The 25,699-nt window shown below is 40.6% G+C and overlaps 1 protein-coding gene across 1 annotated transcript; it reads left to right on the plus strand.

Moving 5' to 3' along the window:
* Nucleotides 1–202: 202 nt before the first annotated feature.
* LOC134538954 (TBC1 domain family member 20) lies at nt 203–24,741 on the plus strand. Its single transcript, XM_063380577.1, has 8 exons — nt 203–580; nt 759–878; nt 2,039–2,188; nt 12,301–12,395; nt 15,996–16,189; nt 18,023–18,239; nt 20,137–20,246; nt 21,205–24,741. Exons 1-8 carry the CDS (start codon nt 415–417, stop codon nt 21,398–21,400), a joined length of 1,248 nt encoding a protein of 415 aa, XP_063236647.1. The 5' UTR covers nt 203–414; the 3' UTR covers nt 21,401–24,741.
* Nucleotides 24,742–25,699: the final 958 nt, after the last annotated feature.

A 25,699-nucleotide genomic window follows, 5' to 3' on the forward strand; every position in this document is an offset into this window, starting at 1 on the left:
AGATAAAATAAAATATTTTTCTTCACAGTAAATTTTCCCTCGGGTTATACCGCTGGCACATGGTTGATATTTCAAAATGTTATTAAGTGGATTTGGTTCAATGTGAAATGTTTTTAATACGTTAGTTTATATCATCACTTGTACGGTTCATCTCTGTCAGTAAATTACTCAATGGAAAACGTCATCAGCACGTAAGGCGATATTCACGTGTTCGGATTTTGACTGTCATTCAGTAACAGCTGATGCGGGATGCAAGGAGTTGTGTTGGTTGATTAATCGTACCTACTTATTGATATATTCGGATTCGTGTAATTGAAATATTTTAGCTTGATGAAGCAAATATTTACGTTCAAAAACACGCCCCAGCTAACCGAGTGCAGTAGTTAGTTCGGCTGTATGCTATGAGTTGCGGACATGTCATTACGAACGGGGTTAGGGTCGGGGATAAACAATGGTCATTCCGAGGAGAATTGTACACATCCAGATGAGCACGCAAGTGAAACTAAGTCTGTGTGCGACTCCCTTTGTGCTAAAGAAGCAAACGGCAATATCGCTTCGGAGGAACTTAAATTTGAGGAAGGTATGTTATTCTTTTTTAATCTTTAGAAGTGGAACTCTTTACTGTAGTGACTTCACTAGTCTTTAATTTTTGCCTCGTTCTAGTGTTGTAATTTAGGGACTAGGTAGTATATTAGCCCTCTTCGAGGGCTTAACTAACTTCTGACTACATCTTGATGTTTTTCTGTATTTATTTTCAGCACCTTTGAGCCCAGCGTACCTCCAGAAGATTAGAGACATAGAAGAAGTTCTTTTACGGGAACCTCTTGACGTTGAGACTTTGAAGGAATTTGCTCGTTCTGATGGAGGGCTCATCAATGGTAAGACTCCTTGCTGTTGCTGTCTGGCTCAATTTTTTGTCTGTGGTTAGTAAACAGCCAGGCTGTGAGGAAAATAGTAGGTTAAAGTGTAATAGGAAAGGTTGGAATAAGGGGGTGTTACGAAGATGAGGTAGGAGACAGAATGTCCCCACAGACACGAAGTGGTCGATAACAAGTGAATCGTCTATGTAAAATTTTATCTTTTCTGCTATGGCCTGGCTCAATCAGTAGGCTGTTGATTTCATTTACTCAGAGTATGTATGTGATCAATCTCCTTTGGTGTTTCCACAGTCGGTCAGTTATTTAATTGTTCAGAAACTGGGAATATATGTAGGTCACCAGAAAGAGGATTACAACGAATAATATTTACGTTCAACTAATCTTTAGAAAAATGTGAGGAAAAAAATTATTTTCTTCAAAAATGTTTTATGATGGCTCATGAAAAGAATTTCTTGAAAATTACTTCTAGTTTATTAATAAATTTCAGCATTAGGAAGTTTTGTGGAAATCATGGAAGTTTACAATTAAGACTAAAAAGGAATAAGAATGGCCTAAAGACAGATACTACATAGTTGTTTACCTTAGCCAATCATCTTGAAGATGCACAACAAAAATCCATCAACTTGTATTTCAAGTATTTTAAAACTTTTTTTTTAAATTTCATTATAATTTAGATTTTAAAAATCAATATATTTGCTTGAGAAAGGTAGGAACTGTTACAATCTTTTGCAATCTTATGTTTGCAGTTTTGATTTCTACCAAATTCTTTTTTTAATGTCTTTCTGAGGATTTCAGCATTGCTTAACTTGTGCAAACATATTTTTTTCTGATAATAATATTCTTTTGCTTGGTTGTTGGAAAAAACATTAGTTTTTGAGGATACTAAGTGCTGTTTGATCAAATACAGAGGTTTTTACTGAACTTTTTAATGTAAAGGAACTGTCTTTAACTTTCGCTGTGCGTGATAGGTAACGAAAGCACTTTGTTAGCTGTATGTTTAAATTATAGAAGGAAGGAACGGGGGCTCAGTGTATCGTTACCGCTGACGAGACGTGGCGAGGCGGGGAACGGAGCATCGACTGGAGGAACGGGAGCAACCACGGGCCGGGCCCCACCGGGAGTCGGCGTGAGGGTGTTGCAAGTGTCTCGGGTGTCGCCAGACGGCGTGCGCAGGCGCGCCTGGCCCCTGCTGCTGGGACTGGACGCAAGCGCGCCCACGCGGTTCCCGAGCCAGGAGGAGCTGGAGGCTCACCCGGAATACCAGCAGGTGGTGCTGGACGTCAACCGCTCCCTGAAGCGCTTCCCGCCCGGTGAGTCCGCCCCGCCGCGACCCATTATTGCAGGGATACTCTACTGTCTCAGGACGTTCTTTAAGGGTCCCGCCTACCTGGGCACACATACGGTGTGCAGAGCTTCAGGAAAAACAACACGATTTCAAAACTACTCGAGATATCAGAGTGGGGCCTATTTACGAATAGCATTTAAGAGTTCGCTGAGGGCCGAATAGTACTTTTAATTTCGGATTAAGTGTTTAAACTGTATTTTTAGAAGCGTTAAAATGCCTAAAACGCGTGTTTTCAGAGTAATTTTTAGGCATAAAACAATCAGTAGGCTACAGATTCTTGAAAGCACTTAAGGAGCTTGCATAACACCTTTATCTTCATTTCTCCGCCATATAATGTTACGGTCACCGCTCAAATTTCACAGTTATCCTGTGACGAGGAGACGAATGCGCGCCAGTTCAGAGACTTGCGCTTAGAGGCTATACCGCGCTGGAAGCACCAGCGAGCGTCGCGCTTATCATCCCGCCTCACTTACACACATACACCCCTGACGAGGCGGGCCCCTTAAACAGCCGTAACTAAAATCACAGATTTCTGAGATATGACGTTAAAAGGAATGAGCGACATGAACCCTTACTTTGTGTCTTGGAATACCGCTCTAAGTGCGTCCCAGGCCGAAGCCTACACACCTTCGCTGGTTCCTAATAAGTGACATGTACAAAAGTTTACACAAATCACCAAGGAATGTCAGGAATTTTTATTGTATTAAACATGGGCGTGGCCTCACTTGAGGGACCCCGTTTGTGCTTGCAACTTGCTGACTGTGAAACATAAATGTCATAATAATGTTTTATGGAAAACTTTCTGTATATTGTCGCGGGTTGAAATTTTGCAGGGTTGTTGAAATCAAATTTAGGGACTTTACTGACGGGACTCTGGGCTGGCTGCTCTGTTCACTCGTCAGCGCAAGTGGCGTGACCATGTAATTGGGGCACGGGGCCGGCGCGGCGCGCTGCGGGCTTGCAGAATTTTGTTTGTTTGTTTGGCCGCGCGCTGGCGCAGCCACGGGCCGCAGTTACTGGGGCGCGCTGTCGTAACAAGCCGCGCGGTGTGGCCTGCACATTGGGGTAGAGGGGGGGTAGTCTTCCCAGGTGTTCTAGTTAGTTGTTTAGTAAATTTGACTTCAATAACGAGCTTTTGTTATGGTAGGCGCGGCAGGGCGCGCGAATTTAAGCGCAAGTGATTGGTGACTCGGGGCTCACTCAGGCGGAGGCTATGCGTCTCACCTGTGGTCACGAGTTGTTAGTTCGTTCGTGATGTAGGAATTCAGGCTCACTCAGGCGGAGGCTATGCGTCTCACCTGTGGTCACGAGTTGTTAGTTCGTTCGTGATGTAGGAATTCAGGCTCACTCAGGCGGAGGCTATGCGTCTCACCTGTGGTCACGAGTTGTTAGTTCGTTCGTGATGTAGGAATTCAAGCTTTCGGGCGGAAGCTATGGCCGACGCCAGAGGCCACGAGTCGTTTAATTTAAGTTAGGTCATAATGTAGTCATCTTCAAGCTTTCGGGCGGAGGCAATGGCCCTTGTCACTAGTCGTTTAGTTATAATTTTTTAAAATGTAATGTTCGTTCGGATTTTAAGGGCAGGAGAGGCCCCTACGTTAGTTTTAAGTAATCGATCAAGAAAGGCTTTTCGGAAAATGTGAGTATGGACTTATCTTTGTTTTAATTTTAAGTATTAATTATGATTTGAGGTATTCGGAAGGACTAGGGAAGTGTTTAGTGAAGTTCTCTCATTCTCTCTCTTGTAAGGTCGTTCAATCGTTAAGGAAGTAAAGAGATTATTGTTTTAAATTGTAATCCCGCTATTTAAATGTTCTTTAAAATGATGTTGAGTATTTGACTTTAAGAATAAAATAATTTTAATTAAGTATTATGTTATTTTGCAAAATCTCCTTAGTTCAGCTCTCACCAGACATCCTGTACGGGATGACGAACCTATGATCCTAGGTACAGTAAAGTATTTTATGAAGTTAAGACTAGTTGATGCCAAGCGAGTTGTTTCTATGTAAAGAGCTACGATTCTCGCCCCCCCCTCTGAAGGTGGCACGTGACAGAAATGGTGGAGGCGCCGGGTAGGTGCACGTGACAGAAATGGTAGAGTTCGCCGGATAGGTTCTATTTCTGGAGAGAGAGAGAGGTAGATTTTTATGTTTATTATTAAGTTAGTTTCAGCTTCTGATAGCAGGTTATTAAGAGTTTACTTGAGGAGAGGATTACGGAATTTTAGTCTATAGTGGAGGAAGTCTTTGAGATTTTTTTTTTGACGTAACAGATGTTTATTTGAGGATACTTGTAAGGATAAAGTTTATAGTGATAAGTTGTTTTAAGTCGTTGAATTTATTGTAGATTTATATCGGGGATTATTACGTGAGGAGAATACGTTATAAGTTAAATGCTTATTAGAGATAATGCAAGTGGTTTAATTTAATTGAAGTTCATTTTAAGATTGTAGGTTAAGAGAATTATAATTTAAAATAAAGTTTTTTGTCGTAAATAGGAATTATTTTCAAGAGAAGTTTGTTTTGTTTTCGTGCGCGTAGGAGACGAGACGTACGAATTAAATCAGTCGAGGAAAGGATAAACGTTAGAAAGGAATTAAAGAGAAAACGAGAGTTTATGTAAAAGAGAGTTATAGAATTTATAGTGATGTTTTGTTTTAATTAGAAAAATGTTGAGAGTTGTTTCAGAACGACACGTCAGTGGACGTGGCAGAGTGAACACGTGACGGGGAGGTGCTGAGACCTAGCGGAGAACGGAGGAACCGCAAGCGAGGGTTGGCGCACCTGATGGAATTCGGTGACGTCACGGGCTCATACGGAGACGTGGACAGGCCGTGACCTTGTTTTGATCAGCTGTACGGTAACTTAGCGATAAGAAAATAGACTATTGGTTAAATAAATTTAAATTTAAGTGTGTTTTAGGAGAAGAGGAACTTTCAGTATGTAAGTAATTTAATTTAAGAAGTGTATGATGTATAGGCTAGAAGTGTTTCGTTGTAAGTTGTTTATGTTTTTGTTAGTTAAATTCTACCTCGGTTTTAAAAATATTTTTTTGGGATTTGTAAACATTATTAAGGAGGTACACTATAAAATCGATAAGCATTGAGAAAACTGGGAAGGCTAGATTTTGTGTGTAGAGGGAATTTACTCCAAAAGAACAGAGAGACAAAATTAATGTTTTCATTAGGGCGAGGGACCCTAAGGTGAGGCGTTGTGTCCCTGGGAAGAAAGGGAATTGTAGCGCAGACCATAGGAGATGGGCTGACTACGGAATTAAGGGTCAGGAGAATCCTGAGAGTTGTGAGTAGTTTGGGGCAGGAGTTCCCCATGGTAGTACCGAAGTGGCTATCCTGTATGGGATAGGGTACCATTTCAATGAAGTTTGTTGGTGGGGTTAGAGCCCCCTGTGTAGTGGGCCTATAGCAGATAGGCACTACAGTGAAATTTTTGGTTATTTTGTGAGGTAAATTCCCTGGAGGTTAAGTAAGATTGGATTCAGTTAGGAAGGAGGGAAATGAGAAACATTGCTGTAGAGAGTTAGTGTACTTGCCTAATGTGAAATTGAATGTTACTAAATTAATTTAGGAGAAAGTTTTGTTCGGTAAATAAATAATAATGGAAGATAGCTAGATAATTAATTAATTTTTTTTTGAGTAAGGTGTTTTAAGTAATGAAATAAAATAAGGTGAAGAAGTTTGAATAATTGGGGAGGAATTTCTTTAAGAGTTTAGATAATTGTTTTTGAATTTATTGAGATATTCAGCCAGTGGAGTTTGAGTATGAGAGATACAGTGAGATTTCAAGGAAATTGGTTGTTTATTAATTAGGACAAATGAGATTTTATGATTAAGAGTCAGTAAGCATAGTTAAAATTTACGACATGATATTTGTTGACAGTTTACAGTTATTAAGGAGAAAACAGAGTAATCTATTTATTTTTATTTTAAGGGTTTGAAGATAAGATTATGAATTTTTTTTTTGAAAGTTTCTTGGGCATGTTTGAATAATTTTTATTTGGATTTTAAGAAATTACAGAGAAAATTTAATTGATTTACATTAGTTTGGAAGTATGGAGGTTTAGTGTTCGATTAGCCCTAACTTGATGGTCGGATCCCAAAAGAATGCCGTAAAACCGATAGCCAATTGAGAGGAATGCGGTAGGCGCTTGTGTAGAGAGGGGTTGTGGGAAAACTCCTTGGGACTGATGGCAGATCAGGGGCCCTAAATAGTGTGTGATGCTGTAAAACCAGTGCAGGGAAAGCCTGGTATGCTTAAATTTTTGGGCACAGGTTATGTAAACCTGGGGTTCCATGGGATTTAGTCATGTTAGCTGCTGTGAGACATTGAGATTTCCAGGCTCCATAGTAAATTCAATGTAAATTTTTGTTTTCTTAAAATAATAAATTTGTTTTTAATTTATTTGAGATATTTGATTTGGAACAGTGAATACAGACCCCGAGGAATAGTAGTTGTCATGATGAGAAGAAGGTGGTAGGCCTAAAAGGGTACAGGCACCACAGAGGTTATGTGCATTGCATAATTTAAATATAAGGAAACTTGAGAATTTGAAATTTTGTTGTTGGTTTGTACACCCATAAGAAGAGTATAGGCAGAATTTTTATTGTTATGAGATGTCTAATTTAATTGAAAAGAAGAAAGTTTAAAGATGCAAGGTAACATTATTATTGTAATAATTGAAAGAGATTAAGAGGTAGAGAGAAATAGGCAGTTTTTGTTTGTAAGTACTAAAGTTTACAAATAGAAATTTAGTAACTAAGAATGAATAATAAGTTAAGTCTAGTGTAAAAGTTTTTTTTAAGTTTGTTAAGTTAAGAGTCATAAGTAAATTTTTTTTGAGAGAGAATGTCTTTGATAGGAAGTATTAGAAACTTATGGGAATTTTAGGGTAACATAAATAATGTAGGTAATGAATAATAAATAGATGGTAGGTCTTAAGTTAGGATTAACATTTGAAGCAGAATTTAATTAAGAAGAAGGAAAATAAATAGGCCTAATGAAAAGAACAAAAAAGGATTTTATGGTAAAGCATTTTTTTAAGTAATAAACAATGAATAATAATGTTGTTTCAGGGTAATGTGTACTAATAATACAATTTTTTTTTAGGACCAAAGAACAGGAATTATGTAATTTAAATTAACATGTATTTTTGAAACTGTTACAGATTCCTTAAGATGAGCTGAGCAGCAGTCCAGTTTACAAGATGACAAGAGTTCGAGAGACAAGATACAAGATCACTGAAACAAGAGCCAAGACTGAAGATTCAAGAGAAGAGAAAGCTGGCAGCCATGGACTTACAAGTGGAGATTAATAAGGTCATGTAAAGTTTTATTTTTTTTTATGGAAGACAGTAACTGGAGTTTTTTTTTGTTATAAACATTATTTACAGAACTTTTTAGGTTATAGTAATGTAATGGAACTAGTGAGTTGTGGTAGCTGTCAAAAAGAACTAATACCTTAAGTTTAATTTTTAAAGTTAATTTTCTTAATTTACAGAGGGATTAGTAGTTTTTTTTAAACCTTATTTAGGTTGGAATTTAAATACAATAGCTTATTATAAATGTGTACGAACAGTTCAAGTTCACAGTACTGATAGGTAGGTCAGATGATCTTATTGATTTTGATGATTTGTTGTTTTGAGTTGATTTTTAAGTGTTGTGAATTAGACAATGAAATAGTTCTGAAAACTTAAATTATTTCAAGCTAAGAAATAGTAAAGTTAATTGTAACTCGAAGGACACCAGAATGTAAATTTGTTTTGAATTAGTAATGTTTGAAAATTTTATACTTTACAAGAAAGGTTATAAACAAACAGATCGGATGGAACAAGGATGCAGTAAATCACAATTTCATTTAGAATTATTGATTAGCTTTTGAGGTTATGAAGTAAAAGTAATTATAGTTTAAAAGTTTGAATAAAAAAAAATGTTTTTTTTTATTTGTTTGAAATAGAAAGTTTAAAAGTTAATTAGTCATGATCTAGGTGGGTGATGGGGTGGGAATTGGCCACTCTTTTTCCCTATAACCTCCCTAACATGGCCTTCTATTACAACTAACAGAAATAAAGAAGAAGAAAAATGAAGAATTATTAGTTAGAATGTTTCTTTCATGAAGATACCTGATGAACTTTTACTGTTTGGAAGAATAGAAGCAAGGTTAGTCAGATATTTTTACTCAGAAGAAGAAGAAGATAAAGCAGTTTTATGACTCGACAAGCCAGAGATTGGTGTTTCCCCTCTGCGCTTCTATTGACTACGTTGTTTACTCTCATGGGATAGCTGGTTCGGCACCATGGAGAGAGATTGGTGGGCATTGTGGTTGCCCCCAGAAGAAAAGAAGAGTAGAAGAGGTTATGGGTGGGTCATGTGAACTGACCTTCAACCCAGTTACTTCGTGGGGACTATTTGCTGTATAGAGAAGATCAAGACTCAAGAGTTAGGGAAAATCATTGGAGGTCATGTTTCCCTTCCTTAAGTTTTTCCTATCAAATTATTTGCCTGATTAGATTATGCTAAGGGTGGGATACTTTATGTTAGCAGTTGTATTAATTAATTTTATTTTTTTGTGTGTTTGCATCCTTGCCCATCGATTGCAGTTTAGTAGTTAGTTTTGTATTTGTCAGGCGTGATGGTAATGCCTGTTGATGATGTTTCAGAATTGTAATCTGTTCGTGATGAGGATGGCACAACCCCGAAGCAGATGTGGGGAGAAGTTGTGAGCTGCCCTGGAAGCCAGTCCAGTAGCTGTTGGAGTTGAGTGGTGTTTGCTGATGGCCAGCCCAGGGAGCTACTCTTCTCGACAACACTGACTTCGAGGAGTTGCACCAACCTTCACGAGATAAGAGTTTAATTAATTGAAACACTGTAAGGACACTTAATTTTTTTTGAAGAACGAAAGAAGTATGGTAATAAACAGAAACCGAAAAAAAAAAATAATAATAATTATCAAGAATTTGCACATTGTTTAACAAATACTGAGAAACTAAGAACAGTAATTTAATTTGTAAAGAGAGCTTCACTAACAGAACAATTTTTTTTAGAATTGAGAACTCGAGCCTCTGAAGGTTCCTGTGAGAACAAACCAGATAAAAGTTTTACATTTAATTTTATGAATACTTGTTGTTTTAAAATAAATCTTATGCAGAATCTAGATGTATGTTCAGACAGCAAGGAACTAAGAAAATTATTATTTTTGTGAAATGAGGAATTTATAGTTATGGTTTAATGGAAAAAGACAATTTGTAATTTTGAGGTAGCTCGATGGGGCTCGAGCTCTGTGAGGGGAGGGTTATGTCGCGGGTTGAAATTTTGCAGGGTTGTTGAAATCAAATTTAGGGACTTTACTGACGGGACTCTGGGCTGGCTGCTCTGTTCACTCGTCAGCGCAAGTGGCGTGACCATGTAATTGGGGCACGGGGCCGGCGCGGCGCGCTGCGGGCTTGCAGAATTTTGTTTGTTTGTTTGGCCGCGCGCTGGCGCAGCCACGGGCCGCAGTTACTGGGGCGCGCTGTCGTAACAAGCCGCGCGGTGTGGCCTGCACATTGGGGTAGAGGGGGGGTAGTCTTCCCAGGTGTTCTAGTTAGTTGTTTAGTAAATTTGACTTCAATAACGAGCTTTTGTTATGGTAGGCGCGGCAGGGCGCGCGAATTTAAGCGCAAGTGATTGGTGACTCGGGGCTCACTCAGGCGGAGGCTATGCGTCTCACCTGTGGTCACGAGTTGTTAGTTCGTTCGTGATGTAGGAATTCAGGCTCACTCAGGCGGAGGCTATGCGTCTCACCTGTGGTCACGAGTTGTTAGTTCGTTCGTGATGTAGGAATTCAGGCTCACTCAGGCGGAGGCTATGCGTCTCACCTGTGGTCACGAGTTGTTAGTTCGTTCGTGATGTAGGAATTCAAGCTTTCGGGCGGAAGCTATGGCCGACGCCAGAGGCCACGAGTCGTTTAATTTAAGTTAGGTCATAATGTAGTCATCTTCAAGCTTTCGGGCGGAGGCAATGGCCCTTGTCACTAGTCGTTTAGTTATAATTTTTTAAAATGTAATGTTCGTTCGGATTTTAAGGGCAGGAGAGGCCCCTACGTTAGTTTTAAGTAATCGATCAAGAAAGGCTTTTCGGAAAATGTGAGTATGGACTTATCTTTGTTTTAATTTTAAGTATTAATTATGATTTGAGGTATTCGGAAGGACTAGGGAAGTGTTTAGTGAAGTTCTCTCATTCTCTCTCTTGTAAGGTCGTTCAATCGTTAAGGAAGTAAAGAGATTATTGTTTTAAATTGTAATCCCGCTATTTAAATGTTCTTTAAAATGATGTTGAGTATTTGACTTTAAGAATAAAATAATTTTAATTAAGTATTATGTTATTTTGCAAAATCTCCTTAGTTCAGCTCTCACCAGACATCCTGTACGGGATGACGAACCTATGATCCTAGGTACAGTAAAGTATTTTATGAAGTTAAGACTAGTTGATGCCAAGCGAGTTGTTTCTATGTAAAGAGCTACGATTCTCGCCCCCCCCTCTGAAGGTGGCACGTGACAATATTTTAAAGTTTTCTGCTTATTGCATGCATGTAGGACAGAATGCAGAAAGTAGGCCTATACAACATACGGGCACCGTGTCCAGAGATGACTTGTGTTGGTTAACCCAGCGTGCAGAACTATCGAGCTATATGCCCTCCCTGGGAATTCTTCCCCCCCCCCCCCTCCCCTGTTGGGAATCATACAAATTTGTGCCCCCTGGTATTAAATCACTAAAATGTGAATTTTAAACATTTTGTTGCTTTGATGAGGGTGTGTATTGTTTAAAACAGTCTTGGAAGACAAATAAACTAACTTGTTTTGCCAAGGGAACGACATAAAAATCAGGGGCAGATATTTACAACATTTCCATCAAGAAATTGTCATGAATATTTATTCCTGCAGCCTGGTAGATTTCCAGAAATAAATATTTTACTGTAAACATTTTTGAAAGGGGTGAATGTAAGATTCGGGTCAGGCATTCGCCAGATTGACCTCAGCTGGTGTAATGTGAGATCCACGAGGAAGCTCTGGGTGGTCCAGTGACGTCCCTGGTTCGCAACTGGGTGTTGGGTCGTCCTGCCACCTCCGCAGTGTGGAAAGCAACGGCGAAGCACCGCAGAATCATCCTGCCGTGATAGCCGCGAATGCAACACCTTGACACTTCCCGGGGTAACAGCGCACGGAATCATGCAATAAGTACTCATCTTCATTAAAAGTGTAGCTGTTAAGGGGCCCTCCTTGTCAGTAGTCTGTCTGGTGCTTCCAGTGGCGTAGACAGGATTGGTGTATGGGGGTTGTTAAGAAGCATGCCCCCCCCCCCCCCCCCCCCCCCCGTATTAAAGCGGGGGGTCCAGGGGTCCTCCCCCGGGAAAATTTGGATTTTAAGGTGTAAAATAGTGTTATTTTAGCAGTTTTCAGTTTCTTAAATTTAAATATTGTAATGGTAAAAATTTTATTAATTTTAATATGAAATTTGTTTGCGTGATTAATGATAAATTAATTAAAGATTTGGTGCTAAAGTAGGGGGGGAGGTTTTGAACCCCTATACCTCCCCTCCCCCCCTCCCCCTGGCTACGCCCCTGGGTGCTTCTAGTGTGGAATATCATCTGAGTGCAAGGCTGTGACCTGGCTACTGGCGCGCAGTCATCTCGTCGTGCTTGGGGCAGTAACAGTAACATTATATGGCGGAGAAATTAATATAAAGATGTAATGCAAATCCCTCGAGTGATTTCAAGAATCTGCACTGGGCGTTTCATGCCTTAAAAATTATTCTGAAAACACTTACTTCAACCATTTTTACTCTTATAAAAATACACGTTCAAACATAATACAGAACTGGTACTAATCTTCAGCCCTCAGTGAACTCTTAAATGGCTTTCGTAAACAGACCCCACTCACACGTATTAAGCTGTTTTTAAACAGCGTGGTTTCTTGTGACGCTCTGCACACGTTGTGCGTGCCCGGGGCAGGCGGGGGGCCTCAAGCGAGGACACTCGCGGCCGCGCGTGTGGGCGCACTCTGCAGCGGGCGTGGTGGTGTGCGCAGGTATCCCGTACGAGCAGCGCGTCGCCCTCCAGGAGCAGCTGACGCGCCTCATCCTGCGCGTCATCAGCAAGTACCCGCACCTGCGGTACTACCAGGTACCACGACCTCCTCCCCTCCCTCGCCGTGGACGTCACCGCGCGGTCCGGCACCGGTCCAGCCGCGTTACTGCGCTCGAGCTCATCGTTACTCTCGCTTTTCATTTGTGTCTTACAGCAGGGGTGCCCACAAGGGGGGGGGGGGGGTTAAAAGACGAGAAAAATGTATATTTTATTTACGTAATTATAGCTCCTAATGTGAAGATACGTTTCCGGTGCTTTGATAATCGAAAGGGATCCTGTAAATCAAAATTGGCAATCCCGCGCACTTTCCTCAACAAAAGCAGTTTGGCATCTGTCGGTTCAGGATGGAAATATTATCTGATATGACCAAAATTATTATTAGAAAATCAGTTTAAATTAATGCAAAATGTGAAAAAATATAATACTAAAAGAGTATAATATTATAAAATAATTGAGTAAATGGCATAAAAAATTTCGGAGGGGGGGGGATCATTAGATTAGGGGGGGGGGGGGTGAGTCATAGTGTTTGGGGGGTGGGCACCTCTGTTTATAGCAAGTTAAATTTTCACATTTGGTAGTAACTTTAAAATGGCTGCGCTGCTGAGAAGCTCCGGCCAGTCTGTCTTTAATAATTCTAAATAAAATGTTTGTTATTGAAAAAGTTTACTGGCAATGTCATGTAATGCATGTTGAATAAAATATAAAACACAAAGACATACAAAAGTTAATTGTTTTGTCGACTGTAAACAGCAAAACAGAGGTTGTAGGTTACCTGGTGACGGTCCCAGCGAAATGTAAACAAACCAGTGTTAATATAATTTCAGCAGCTCTGTACCACTGTATTGGTACAATAGATACAATATATATTTATTAGTAAAGGTTTTATTGTTTTAGGCATTTAATCATTGAAAACTCCATGGTAGTATTAATTATGACACATCTGTTGTTGGTGTTAGAAAATTTTTATCAACTTTTTAAATGCTCCTTAGGTACCGTACTGAATAGAGATACAATAGTTTTATCAGTAAGCATGCTTTAAAGTATTTTTGTATGCCTAAAACAAGCAGTTGTTGAATAGTGAAGAGAGATAGATAAATGATAGTAAATGTTATACTGGCAATAACACACAGTCTCTACTATAGTATTGCATGTGTATAAGTTCAGCAGTGTTTTAAAATATCGTAACTCCGTGCTTGAAAGGTTTACTTGAACTACTGTATGTGCCATGCTGTTAGTAAACGTGTGTGGGTTATTTATTCTATTATAGCTAAAGTTTGCTATTTCTTGTGATATTATCACCACCGATATTTTTTTTTTAATGCATTATGTGTAATCCAATGACATGTCTTGTTTATACTTAATACCTCAGATAGTGATGTGTCATGTTAGTATCGTTGAAGTTATCTCACAGTGCAGAGCTAACATTGACACGTATCATATCTGATAGTCGCAAGTCCGTCTGACTCACTGGGATGTGTCTGCAGAGATAATGGGTCGTGTGGTGTGGTCTCCGAAGAACAAAGAGCAGATTGTGATTAGTGGAGTGCTTCGCTCCTGTCTGAGCCAGGGTCAGCATGGACATCATGAGTTGAACGTAGTCAGCGGAACTGCTAGTCATGGCCACCCAGTTAATGCTGTCACTAGTTCGGGATATTTGATATTCTGTGGAAAACACATGCTCATGAAATTGTATCCTACTATCTTGTTTCATCATTTATTATAAATTATTATGTTGTGCCTACACAATTGCCAATGAACTGGCCCGCTGGCAAGTGCAGTCGATTAATGTACCTCTGAGAATAGCACTTTATCATCTGTAAAACAAGTCTTCATTTGCTAACAACAGAATTTTTTTTTTCCAAAACCGGTCTGGGTTATTCAGACGTCCGGGTAAAATAATTCCGGGTTAACAAGGTTCTGATGTATTTTAAATTTCTACAGACGATTTGGTTGTACTTACATTCTATTAGAAACCTAAAAATGCATAGAATTGGGTGGTTGGAAATATGGGGGGGGGGGGGGGGGGGGGGGAGTGGATTTGGTTTTTGATGCATAACAGATGACACAATACACCGATTGGCATGGTGGGACATTATTCTGCTATAGGAATTGAGTCTGATACTTAGGTTTTGTAAATTTAATGCAATGGTCACAGATTGCATTTAGCTCATAGACTGGGCTTCCTGAACAGACATTGTTACTTCATTAGTCATTTTACATGTAGATGTCACTGGGGAAGTTTTGAGGTGAAACAGAGCGAGGTGGCGCAACTGCAAATGTTGGCCTCACGCTTGAGATGACCAGGTTTCGAATTCCAGGCAATCCATTCATATTTTGTATTTCCTGGTTTTTCCCTGAAATCACGTGAGGCAAATGCTGGCGTGGTTCATACTTCAGGCGGGGGCCGTTCGTTCATTCCCCGGTCTCCTGGCTCCTGATGAATGTGATCGTCTCTAATGACCTTGTTTTCGACGAACGTAAAACTAAAATACTTAGCAAATTGCCCCTAACAAATAAATAATACAAAACATAGATAGTTAATGCAATTTTTTTTTAATAGTTAACGCAATGAATTCATTCACACATAAGTAGTAGATATAAATAAGTTACATTTAAATGCTTGTTATTTTTCTTTAGTTCTTTGAGGCATGCAGAATCATGATCTCTGTGGAACACACACCTGTTTGGATTACAAGCCAGAAATTAAAACTGATGCATCTGATTTTAAAAGCTAAATGGTTATTTATTAAATATGAAAACACCCAGCACTGTTTTTGCTCATAAAGGAAATTAGATATTTTTTGACGTGACAACGTCTAATAAATCGATGAACGCCGGCTGCACGCACAAAAAAGTGTCCGACTACGGATGTCCCACTACGGATGTGTTCTGTTTGCTCATTGTACGCATGCGTGGCATCTCTTTTCCACTCGATTGGAACAACCATCGATATGACTTTTCAGTCATGCTTTCGTCGTTTGAATTATTAATATTATGTAATTTAACGATCGTCCACCGATTTTCAGCACAATAGGTACGGTTATTTAAAAGTAATGTTGAAAATTCAAATACGTTTTGAACCAACAGTTACACATAATAATTCAAAAGTAATAAATATATTTGAATTAATGAATGCAAATAAAAGTAAATTTATTAATTCAATTGCACATTTCATTTCACTCCTTTTTATCCATACAAAATAGTGATAATTCAATAAAAATGATTTAATTTTATTCATAAAAGTATGCAGAGGTAGATTTTATCATGCAAAAGATTGAAAAATTAAAAAAAAATTCTTCCTCAAAGAATATAATATTTTTAATGCCTAAATGGTTTGGTTGTAAAAACATATTATGGCTCAGTCTCAGGCCGAATATGATATTTCCTTTTCTTCTGGATCAATCATTTCATCAATGTTTTGTTATGACATCACGTTAAACTATCGTCCGTAAACCGACTTTACAGACAACCAATTTTTTTGGCTATACTTTCCCGCCTACCAAATTATATGAAAATCCCAAGATCCAAGCAATGGACGGGAAGTTATCGCCGGGCAGAGAAACGCCGACAGCTGCGGTTGTTGCGGAAGGGAATGGGGACGCGGTCCAGGGCTGAGAGAGTGCGGCGGTCGCGCAGGGCTACCACGACGTGGCGGTGACCTTCCTGCTGGTGGTGGGGGAGACTGCGGCGTTCCAGATCATGGAGCGGCTGTCGGTGGAACACCTGCGGGACTGCATGGAGCCCACGATGGAGAAGACCTCGCACCTCCTCAACTATGTGTACCCGCTGGTGCGGAGGCTGCACCCGGCGCTGTACGACTACCTCGAGAGGTGCGGCCCGCCTGAACCAGCATGCCTATAACCAGGGGAGGGTTTTAGGGGTTCAAACCCCCCCCCCCCCCCCCTAGCACAAAATCTTTAATTAATTTCTTATTCATCACTCAAACAAATTTCATATTAAAATTAATAAAAATTTTACCTTTACAATATTTGAAAATTAAGAACCGAAAACTGCTAAAATAGCGCTATTTTACACCTTAAATTCCAAATTTTCCCGGGGGAGGTAGCCCCGGACCCCCCCGCTTTAATACGGGGGGGGGGGGGGGGGGGCATTCTTCTTAACACACCCCCCCATACACAAATCCTGGCTACGCCACTGCCTGCTTCAAGGTCCTTCTTTCACGCAGTGACAGAGCAAACGGATCCACATGATAGTTCATGGGCTGGAGAGCGACGTAGGCCGCTTTTTATCCCGGAAAATTGCACGCTTCCTGTGGGATAGGTCTGGAGCTAATTCTGTAATCACCCCTTTCATGCTAAATATCCATTGTAACTGGCTTTCTCATTGTTAATACCTCCTGCGTCTCCATAGCAGTTCAGGTTGGATCTGTCGATTGGTTAATATTTCTACTCGGATTTTGACTTCCAAGGTGGTTCAGCCCAGGAAATGCTGGGTACGTCAGCTAGTAGTTACATAAATATTGCACAGAAATTTAAAGGAAATCTAGGTTAGGATACTTTGTTTTAAAATAGCTTAATTTACAGCGATTATTACTAATATTCAATTAGTAATGACAAGAGAATGAAAAAAATAAATAAATATGTTGTGTGAGACCCAACCTTAATGCTCACAGATTCACTTTCCTCCTTTCCAGTACAGTAAAGATTAGTAAAGTATCGTGTTCATGTTAGATATCAACCATGACATGCCATCCAAAGCAGTAATTTTCCTGACATGAGTCGATAAGCATTAAGCACTGCGAAAGGACACACATTATAAAAAATAACACAGGACAAAACAAAATAATGTTACATGCCATTCTGCAGAGATACTTAACAGTCAAGTACCTATGTGCAGAAATAATTTGAAAAAAGCACAAATACTTAGGTAAAATTATAAATAAAAGTACCATGGAAATTTATTATAGAATAAATACCTTCAAAGAAGACAAGCAATAACAAAAAAGGTATTGAGCTTGAAGTCTGGTGTTTTGGTGTTGTCTTCTCTGTCTTACATTGTTGCTTTATTATTGATGTGATTTTTTTTTGTTACTCGGTTTTTAATCGTTTTCCAGGTTTCTATGCATACTTTCTAAGTGTTATGTAATGTGTGTAAAAAGTAGTGCTAGTGTTTGTAATTAAAATCATGTGCGCAAATTTTTACAATAGTTATATAATTCATATTTGTAACGTAGCAACAAAGGCAAAAGATGTATGGTTTTCAGTTTACAGAAATAGCTCTTAACTAACAGTAGCGATGAGAAATTGAAGGGGAGGGGGTGGAAATCATCACGTTGTGAGAGACCCTACCTTATGTTTACCATTAATTTAACCATATTTATAAAACCTATCAGGTTACTGAATGTATCAAAAATCATTATGTAAACGTGTTGCTACTAATTATCCAAAAACAAGTACGTACGATGCACATAGCCTTACAGGGCGTGAAATTGGGCGGTACAGTGATTATTGGTCCAAAAAATACGAAGAGTTCAAAGTAACCAGGGTAGGTAGTAATGCGCTCGTCTTTTTTTTGCCGCTCGAAAGAATTTTTAATTCTTATTTTTTTTTCGTGCTTTTCTCGTGTCTTTACTTATAAACTATGTTTCGCTAGGTGTCCGTGGTTTGTGTCGGGCGGAACCGGAACTGGAGCCGTGTGCGCAGGTCGGGCGTGGGGACCATGTTCTGCCTGCCGTGGTTCCTCACCTGGTACGGGCACAGCCTGAACCGGTACCGCGACGTGGTGCGGCTGTACGACTTCTTCCTGGTGTCGCCCCCGCTCATGCCGCTGTACCTGGCCGCGGTCCTGGTGGCCCACCGCGCCGACCAGGTCTTCTCCGTCGAGTGCGACATGGCGAGCGTGCACTCGCTGCTGTCCCAGGTGCTCACTACCCCCGGCCCCTCTCTCCGCTCCACTCGCCCCCCGCGCTGGCTCTCAGGGTATTCCTGGCCACCGGGGAACGCCCAGTGGCGGGCATGATAGTCGATTCACTTCAATTACCTAACTATTTTGCCAAGTTCTTTGTTGGGTAGAAAAAATAATGATAGATAGGAAAGTTGAATTTGTTTCCTAGTTATATTGTTTGTAGTATTTAAGTAAATAATTAAAAACCAAAAGTTATCGATTATAAATTTTTTTAAAATATTTTATTTTTTACTCCTCCAAAAAAAAAATTGACTTATATTCGGGCCAATATGGTAACTATTTTCATCTGAACATTGCCTCCTTGGCTGTCTCTGGTTGCATGGTTATGCACAGACGCCTTATGCGACCGGACCTGCGATGTTATAGTCGTGCCCGAACTGGGGTACACCTCGGTCATTCCGGGAGTCATTCCGATTCGAGCTCACTGTTATGCGTACTTCAGGAAAAGGTAATAAAATTGTAAATTACTTCAAGAAGCCATGCATTTTAACATAAATCTATCACAAAAATATTATTGGTTTGAAATATACAATTTACAAAGTTTGAATATTATGGAATAAGGAAACTTGAAGCTTTAGTAGTAGAATAATTTCATGTTATTATAAATTATTAAAAAAAATTACTTGTAATGTTGTAATGCATTTTAATTTAATAGAGCTTCGATTGATTCGCGTGGTTGAAGCTTCACACAATGATTGACAACAGTTGTTGATTGTTTTCAAAGACTGTTGAAACAAGGCGTGCCAAAATGTCAGGCACGCTATCAGTAGGGTCATGATTACATGGTGAATTGCGATGAAAACCGAAATAACACCGCAAAGCGTGACAATACACCATACCAAAATACCATTTAATACACCATTTAGCTCAGACATTTATGAAAACGATTAGCAATTTGACAAAACTCAACTCAAACCACAAAGATTTAATATTTTAGTATGATAAATTCATTGGATTCATTTATTTAACTATTATTTTGTACCAAAATGTATGAACTAAATAGTTAGGAAAAAAAAAAGTTAATATTACCTAATTTGATGCATCCCTTTTATTAATAACACATTTTTACTTTAATTACGTTAACAGATTTTTCAAAAAACACAAAAATTTACTGATATATATTTTTCTGAGTAGTTCAGTTCTAGACATGTTCATTGTTATTAATAATGATTTTGTTGTGTAACAGCATCATGACTGTGTCACTCAAAACGAAACTATTTGGGAAGAAATATCTTAATTTCATGTTTGTTGAATTATTTTTTACGAATAAAGACAATGTTAAAAATAAAAACGGTAACACAGAAATCTCCTGTTTTTGAAAATAAAATTGATCCTAAAATAAAACCATAAAATCTTGTTCCTAGCCAACAAATGATACTCGGAGGTAGTTACGAGGCTCTAGGCATGAAAGCGTGCAATCTACATTCGAGTCCTCGTCTTTCTCATTCACCCAACACTACTGTCCATTTTACCCAGGGGCGTAGCCAGGAGGGGGGGGGGGTGGTTAGGGGTTCAAACCTCCCCCCCTCCTTAGCACCAAATCTTTAATTAATTTCTTATTCACCATTCAAACAAATTTCATATTAAAATTAATAAAATTTTTACCATTACAATATTTAAATTTAACTACCGAAAACTGATAAAATAGCACTATTTTACACCTTAAAATCCAAATTTTCCTGGGGGAGGATCCCCGGACACTCCCCGCTTTAAAGAGGGGGGGGGGGGGGGGGGGGCATGCTTCTTAACACCCCCCATACACAAATCCTGGCTACGCCACTGATTTTACCCATCGTGTTCTCCTCTCCACCTCACCGTGGAGGCGCCTGCAAGCGGGGGAGTCTGGTTGCAGATCCCGGACGACCTGCCCTTCGAGCGGCTGCTGGTTCGGACGGAGCGCCTCTACCAGGAGTTCCCTCCGGAGAGCATCGAGCGGGAGGTGCGCGACCGCGTCCTCCGGGAGTGAGTGTCCCCGCCGCTCATATGTTATACGTATATGTAGGGACAGGAAAAATTTGCGGATTCGATGATCTCTAGGATAGCCTCCATTATCCTCTGCATTTCTCAAGTAAACACGCGTGTTCATTGGGTGCTAAATTGTGAGGCGTCTCCACTGGGTGGCTTGTGATTCAACGCTTCATTGGTTGATAGTCTCTCTTTGGTCCAGAGAGCTCTAGTTAAACTGCGAGTCAATAGCAGATCCAGCAGAATTGTACCCATGTTTGAATTTCAGCCTATCACGCTGTTATGTTCCCCCGCGGTCCTCCCCGCCTCTGCCCGTACTGGGTGTAGACCCTGTCGCCTGTTGCCTGCACAATACTCTTCCTGAAGACATGTTCTATGAATAAGTAATTTTGGATGGCCGAAAGTGCTTTCACTGTGCTCATATGTATCCCAAAAACTAGCTAATGAATTTTTTGAAATGCTTTTAAGCGCTAAATATTTAGTTAACATGTGTACCTTTAAATAAGTACGTAGTTTTACCTATTTTAAATGGTCGATAAGTTATTTTAATGCAGTTTTCCGTTTCATAATTGCAAACAAACTTCTGAGGAAAATGTTTTTAATTTTTTTTTTTTAATATATAAAACTTATTAAATGTGACATTTGCATATCATGACTGTGCGCGAAAGATTGAAGGTACATACAAACTGCCAGTGGCATAGCAGGCGGGTGGCAGGGAGGCTGCAGCGACGGTTTCACGGTTACCGAACGCTTCCCCCCCCCCCCCCCCCCCCCCCCCCCCTTCTGTTTTTAATCCAAGAGGGGGGCCCGCCATTTTCAAGTCTGGCCAGGGGCGCCAGTCACCTCAGCTACGCCACTGTAAACTGACTGATTAAGAAATAAACATGTGTAATGTATTTGAAGCGGTGACGGCGTGGAGAGAGGTGGTGAGGGAGCATGTGACGTGTGCCCGCAGGCAGCAGCACGCACGGCGCGGGGAGGCGCAGCGACGCCCGGCGCCGGCGCGACAGGGCCTCGCCACGGCGGCGTGGGCAGCGCTGCCCCGCCTGCTGCCCCAGCGCCTGCACTACCGCTACGTGCTCGTCACGGCCACCCTCGTCGGCATCTACGCCTACCTGCGCATGGCCGACGCCCTCGGCGCGGTCAGGTAGTGGCGCGGCCAGACTGCTGTCTCCCGGACGTCCGGTCGCGGCGCTCCGTTCCCGGCTCTGCTCTCAGTCGAGAATAGACGCGACGTACAGTTCCCAACTGATCTGTTCCGGTTCGGCCACCCGACGACGCTCTGCTCTCGGTCTCGAGGACAGAGATCGGGACGCTGGCCGGTACCCTTCAGAGGATGAACTTGCAGCAGAAACCTTTTTTTTTTTTTTTCCACGGGCCTTAATTTTTCAGTTTTCCCCTTTTATCTTGCCCTCATTTTTGTGTTTTATGTCTGTGAGCCGTTCCCCTCTTCATCTGAACCAGTCTGCGGACACCAGCGCAGTAACATTTTTACTTTTTTCTTATATTTTTATTTAACTCCTTTTACTGGTTCCAAAATCATATAAAAAATTTTCCGCACTCTTTGTGTTAACAAAATTTAAAAAAAAAAATTAAGCTGTCAGGCAGCAATCGCTGTTTATTCGATACAAGTTATTTTTTCGTACTATGAACTGTTGTATGTAAATTTCTCTATTAAATTTTCCTTTTCTAAGCATTTCTTGAGAAACCTGTGACGAGCTGAGATGGTGCCTTTCAGTGCACGGATCACTTGGTCGAGAACAAAGGTCCGTTAGTTAGGTACATGAAGGATACCAAACATTAGGTTTCCGTTACATAGTGGAATTACTCACTGCGCTGGTATGGGTGTTAGCAGGACCCTGCGAATCAAGTCTTGCAAGTTTGATATGTGTAGGTCAGTGGTTTGTGATGAAGTCCACTCTTCATCTTTAAATACATACCTACACTTAATCTCTGCCTTAAAGTTATTTGTAACTTTGTTGGGATTTTGTCACAGTGTTTTTATCCTTTTTTTAAATTTTATCTTTCATCATGTTAGGTATTATTAATCCAATATGTAAAAAAAAAAAAAAAATCAAAAGAAAAGGGTCAGTTTTATCTACTACTCAAGTTCCACTTCATATGCACACATATTATAGCATATTTTTATATTGTGCACTGTTTTCTGAATTGAGTGAGAAGTGAATTTGCATAAAGAAATGGGATGCTGTATTTTTTATGTTGAAAGTGTGTGAATGTTTCCCACGTATTTATTCTATTTGCATAAACAAACATTGGCACTATACCTACTGTGCAACCAGCTTACTGAGTATGTTAGTTGCTGTACCAAGAACGTAATGCAATTTACTGGAGTATAAATTTAAAAAAAAAAGGAAGGAGGGGGGGGGGGGGGGGGGGGGGGGGGGGGGGGGCTCAGAGTACCTGTCGTGTTGTTTCACGGATTGGAAAGGAAGGCTTGTCAAGTCCTTAGATGTGGCAAAATACGTAAGTGCTATATTGTGGTGTGCATTATCGGCTTCGCATGCCTGCGACGTTTTGAGGTGTTTGCGAGATGCAAGTGCGAACTGATGTCACATGCAGGCGAGGTTGCGTGCGTGTCGTCATCCAGCCAGGAGCCTGAAGCAAGTAGCTGAACCCCTAGCAGGTTGCAACTAGGCACCTAATGAAGAGCCGCTACCTAACTGTGCGGACACACAGTTCACGGATGGCCGCTCGGCGAGTTACCTTCAACGAGCACGGAGCCAGTGTCCACGCGGTGGCCAGATCTCTGCAGTCAAGGGGCACGCCTAGTCGAAGCACGGAATCTCCTCTGAGCTGTTGCACAGTCTTCTCGTCGTGCATTGTCCAACGGTGAGGTGTGAGCGGTAACCACACACTTCCCCACTGTGTTCATCTGTGCAGTCATTTCTGACTAAACTCCTTCCGTGTAACTCTGCTGTCTGAGCACACAACCAGGGGCGTAGCCAGGGGGTGGTTTTAGGGGTTCAACACCCCTAAACACCCCTTAGCACCAAATATTTAATTAATTTCTTATTCATTACACAAACAAATTTCATATTAAAATTAATAAAATTTTTACCATACCAATATTTAAATTTAATTACCGAAAACTGCTACAATAGCACTATTTTACACATTAAAATCCAAATTTTCCCGAGGGAGGACCCCCGGACCCCCCGCTTTAATACGGGGGGGGGGGGGGCATGCTTCTTAACACCCCCCATACACAAATTCTGATTATGCCACTGCACACAACATTTGACATCAGTTGTTTCCCATGTGTTCATGCATTCATGTTGTACATTCCATGACAAACAGAGTAAACCAGTAATGGCACAGCATGGTAATATTTCAAATCAATATTCCCCGTGGCAGGAATCATTCAGGGACGTACTCTCCCTATCATCATTTTCTTGGGTTACATCGGACGGGATTTCTAATCGGGACAGGGAGTTGCATCATCCCTTCACTTCCTCACTGCAGAAGGCAGCGGCCAACCTTTGCAGATTCATTCAGTGGCAAGTGTGCTCCGATCGCTTGGAGCAGGCTCCGAGGGTTCCCTAGCCCGATGCAGAGTCGATGTGGTGAGCGACGACACAGCTCCGGTGCTAGCCTGGACAGCTAGGCCTCCACCGGACCATGGGTTCACTGGGTGACTGAGGGGTCCCAGATCGGGGCATGCGCCAGCAGCGCTGATAACGTCTAAGAGCTCAGGACGCAGCCAATTGTCTGGTTAACTGAGGGAGGCGGGGAGTGAAGGTGGTGTCTATGCTGGGATGGGTAGCCTCGGCCTCTGGTCATAGCCGGATCTCCAACACCTCTACTGTTACGCGTGTACGGCGTATTCCGTATCCATGCCCGTGGGGGGCCCCAAACCGGTAGGGCTTAGGCTAAGAGGGCTGGGTTAACAAACAAAAGGGGAGCAATCCCTCACAGTCATGTGGCAAGTGTGCGGTAGTCGCTCCGGACGACCAATGAAAACACCAGTCATTACAAGAGCGGACTGTGCTCATTTAATGTACAGCATTGTTTTTGAAATGTTTCCTTAGGATTACGTGAAATCTTGATTAAGCACCAATAAAAAAAAATCACATCCATTGTGTCTATTAAAGTGCAACATTAATGGACAAAAAAATGTTGAACAAGACATTTGAATGTGTGTTATGGTACAGAGGGCCCAGGTGTTATAAAATGATGCATATGTAACAAGAGTGTTATGTAGTTAGCTTTTATGTGTGATATTGTGTACATATTTTGTACAGTATTATATTATTGTTGTGCATGTCATAGACCATGTTTATGTACAGTTACAGAGGACAAACTCTTATATTTGTTAATTGTTGCAGTTGTCTCCCTTATTTTTTTTTATGTGCAAGAATGTGTCGACATTGGTAGAGTTGAGTGAACTGCAAACAGCGAGGGGTTGCTTGCAGTGTATTTACCCAAACAGGACTGTGTTGCTGAAAATAAACCACGCACGCTGTACCGTTAAGTTGTTGGGTTGATTGCAGTTTGTGTCGTAACACCAGTTGTAGTCTCCTCATCTCGGCCTGTGCGAAGCTTCGACTTGGCGAACCAATCAAAGCTCATTATAATAATAGACTTGACTTGGCCAGCAAGGAAACTTGATATTTTATTTATATGAAGTTTCAGTTGTGATGCAAAACATTGTGTGCAATGTGAAGCTAGGCATCTGTTGCGAAGCTTTAAAACATGAAAGCCTAAGATTTGCTCTTGAAAATATTTAGGATTTTTTTAATGTTGTATAGGTTCTGCCAAATAAAGTTGTTTACTTTATATATATAGGGCATTCAGGTTTACCTTAATGAATGCTCAATATTAACCCGTTCCCTGATTATCCCGAGTTAACTCGGGCTATTAATCGTAATAAAAATATATTATCCCGAGTTAACTCGGTCTTTATGTGGTTTTCGGGTTGAAAATTTACTAACCCGAATAAACCCGTATATTCCGTATATTTACTGTATAAATGGTACTCAATGCTCCACTAAAATTTTACTGCCTACCGAGCCAGCGAAGCTGGCTTGTTTTGCTTCCGCAAGCAGTCACAAGGTTGTGCTGCTTGTATTATCTGCTATTCTTTCGTGTACTGCGTGTTGCCTTCTGCGCCGTTTCGATTGCGCGCGTTTTCGACAAATTGTATTTGGTTTTGTGCTCAGTTTACATATTGAAAGTGAATACCCATGATTGTAAAAATTGAAATCATCATAATTACGTGTTTCTTTTATTATTTGTTTGTTATAAGTGACTAGAATATATGTTTTTACTGACAGTTTATTTTTTTTATAACTCAATGTAAATAAACTGAAGTTTTGACAGTTCTTACATCCTAAAATGGATAGTGATGATAGTAATTGCAGTGATAGTGAAATAGTAAGTATCGATGGCGATGTTGAAGAATCTGGTAGCGAATCATCTTGTTCAGAAGG

This window comes from Bacillus rossius, chromosome 14 (assembly GCF_032445375.1).
Source record: "Bacillus rossius redtenbacheri isolate Brsri chromosome 14, Brsri_v3, whole genome shotgun sequence".
Taxonomy (NCBI): Eukaryota; Metazoa; Arthropoda; class Insecta; order Phasmatodea; family Bacillidae; genus Bacillus; species Bacillus rossius.

What these genes read in the sequence shown, in the direction of transcription:
- LOC134538954 (XM_063380577.1), top strand. Translation starts at nt 415, where the DNA reads ATGTCATTACGAACGGGGTTAGGGTCGGGGATAAACAATGGTCATTCC. An exon ending in GGAACTTAAATTTGAGGAAG is followed by an intron (nt 581 to 758) that starts GTATGTTATTCT and finishes ATTTATTTTCAG; the next exon opens with CACCTTTGAGCCCAGCGTAC. An exon ending in CCTGAAGCGCTTCCCGCCCG is followed by an intron (nt 2,189 to 12,300) that starts GTGAGTCCGCCC and finishes TGGTGTGCGCAG; the next exon opens with GTATCCCGTACGAGCAGCGC.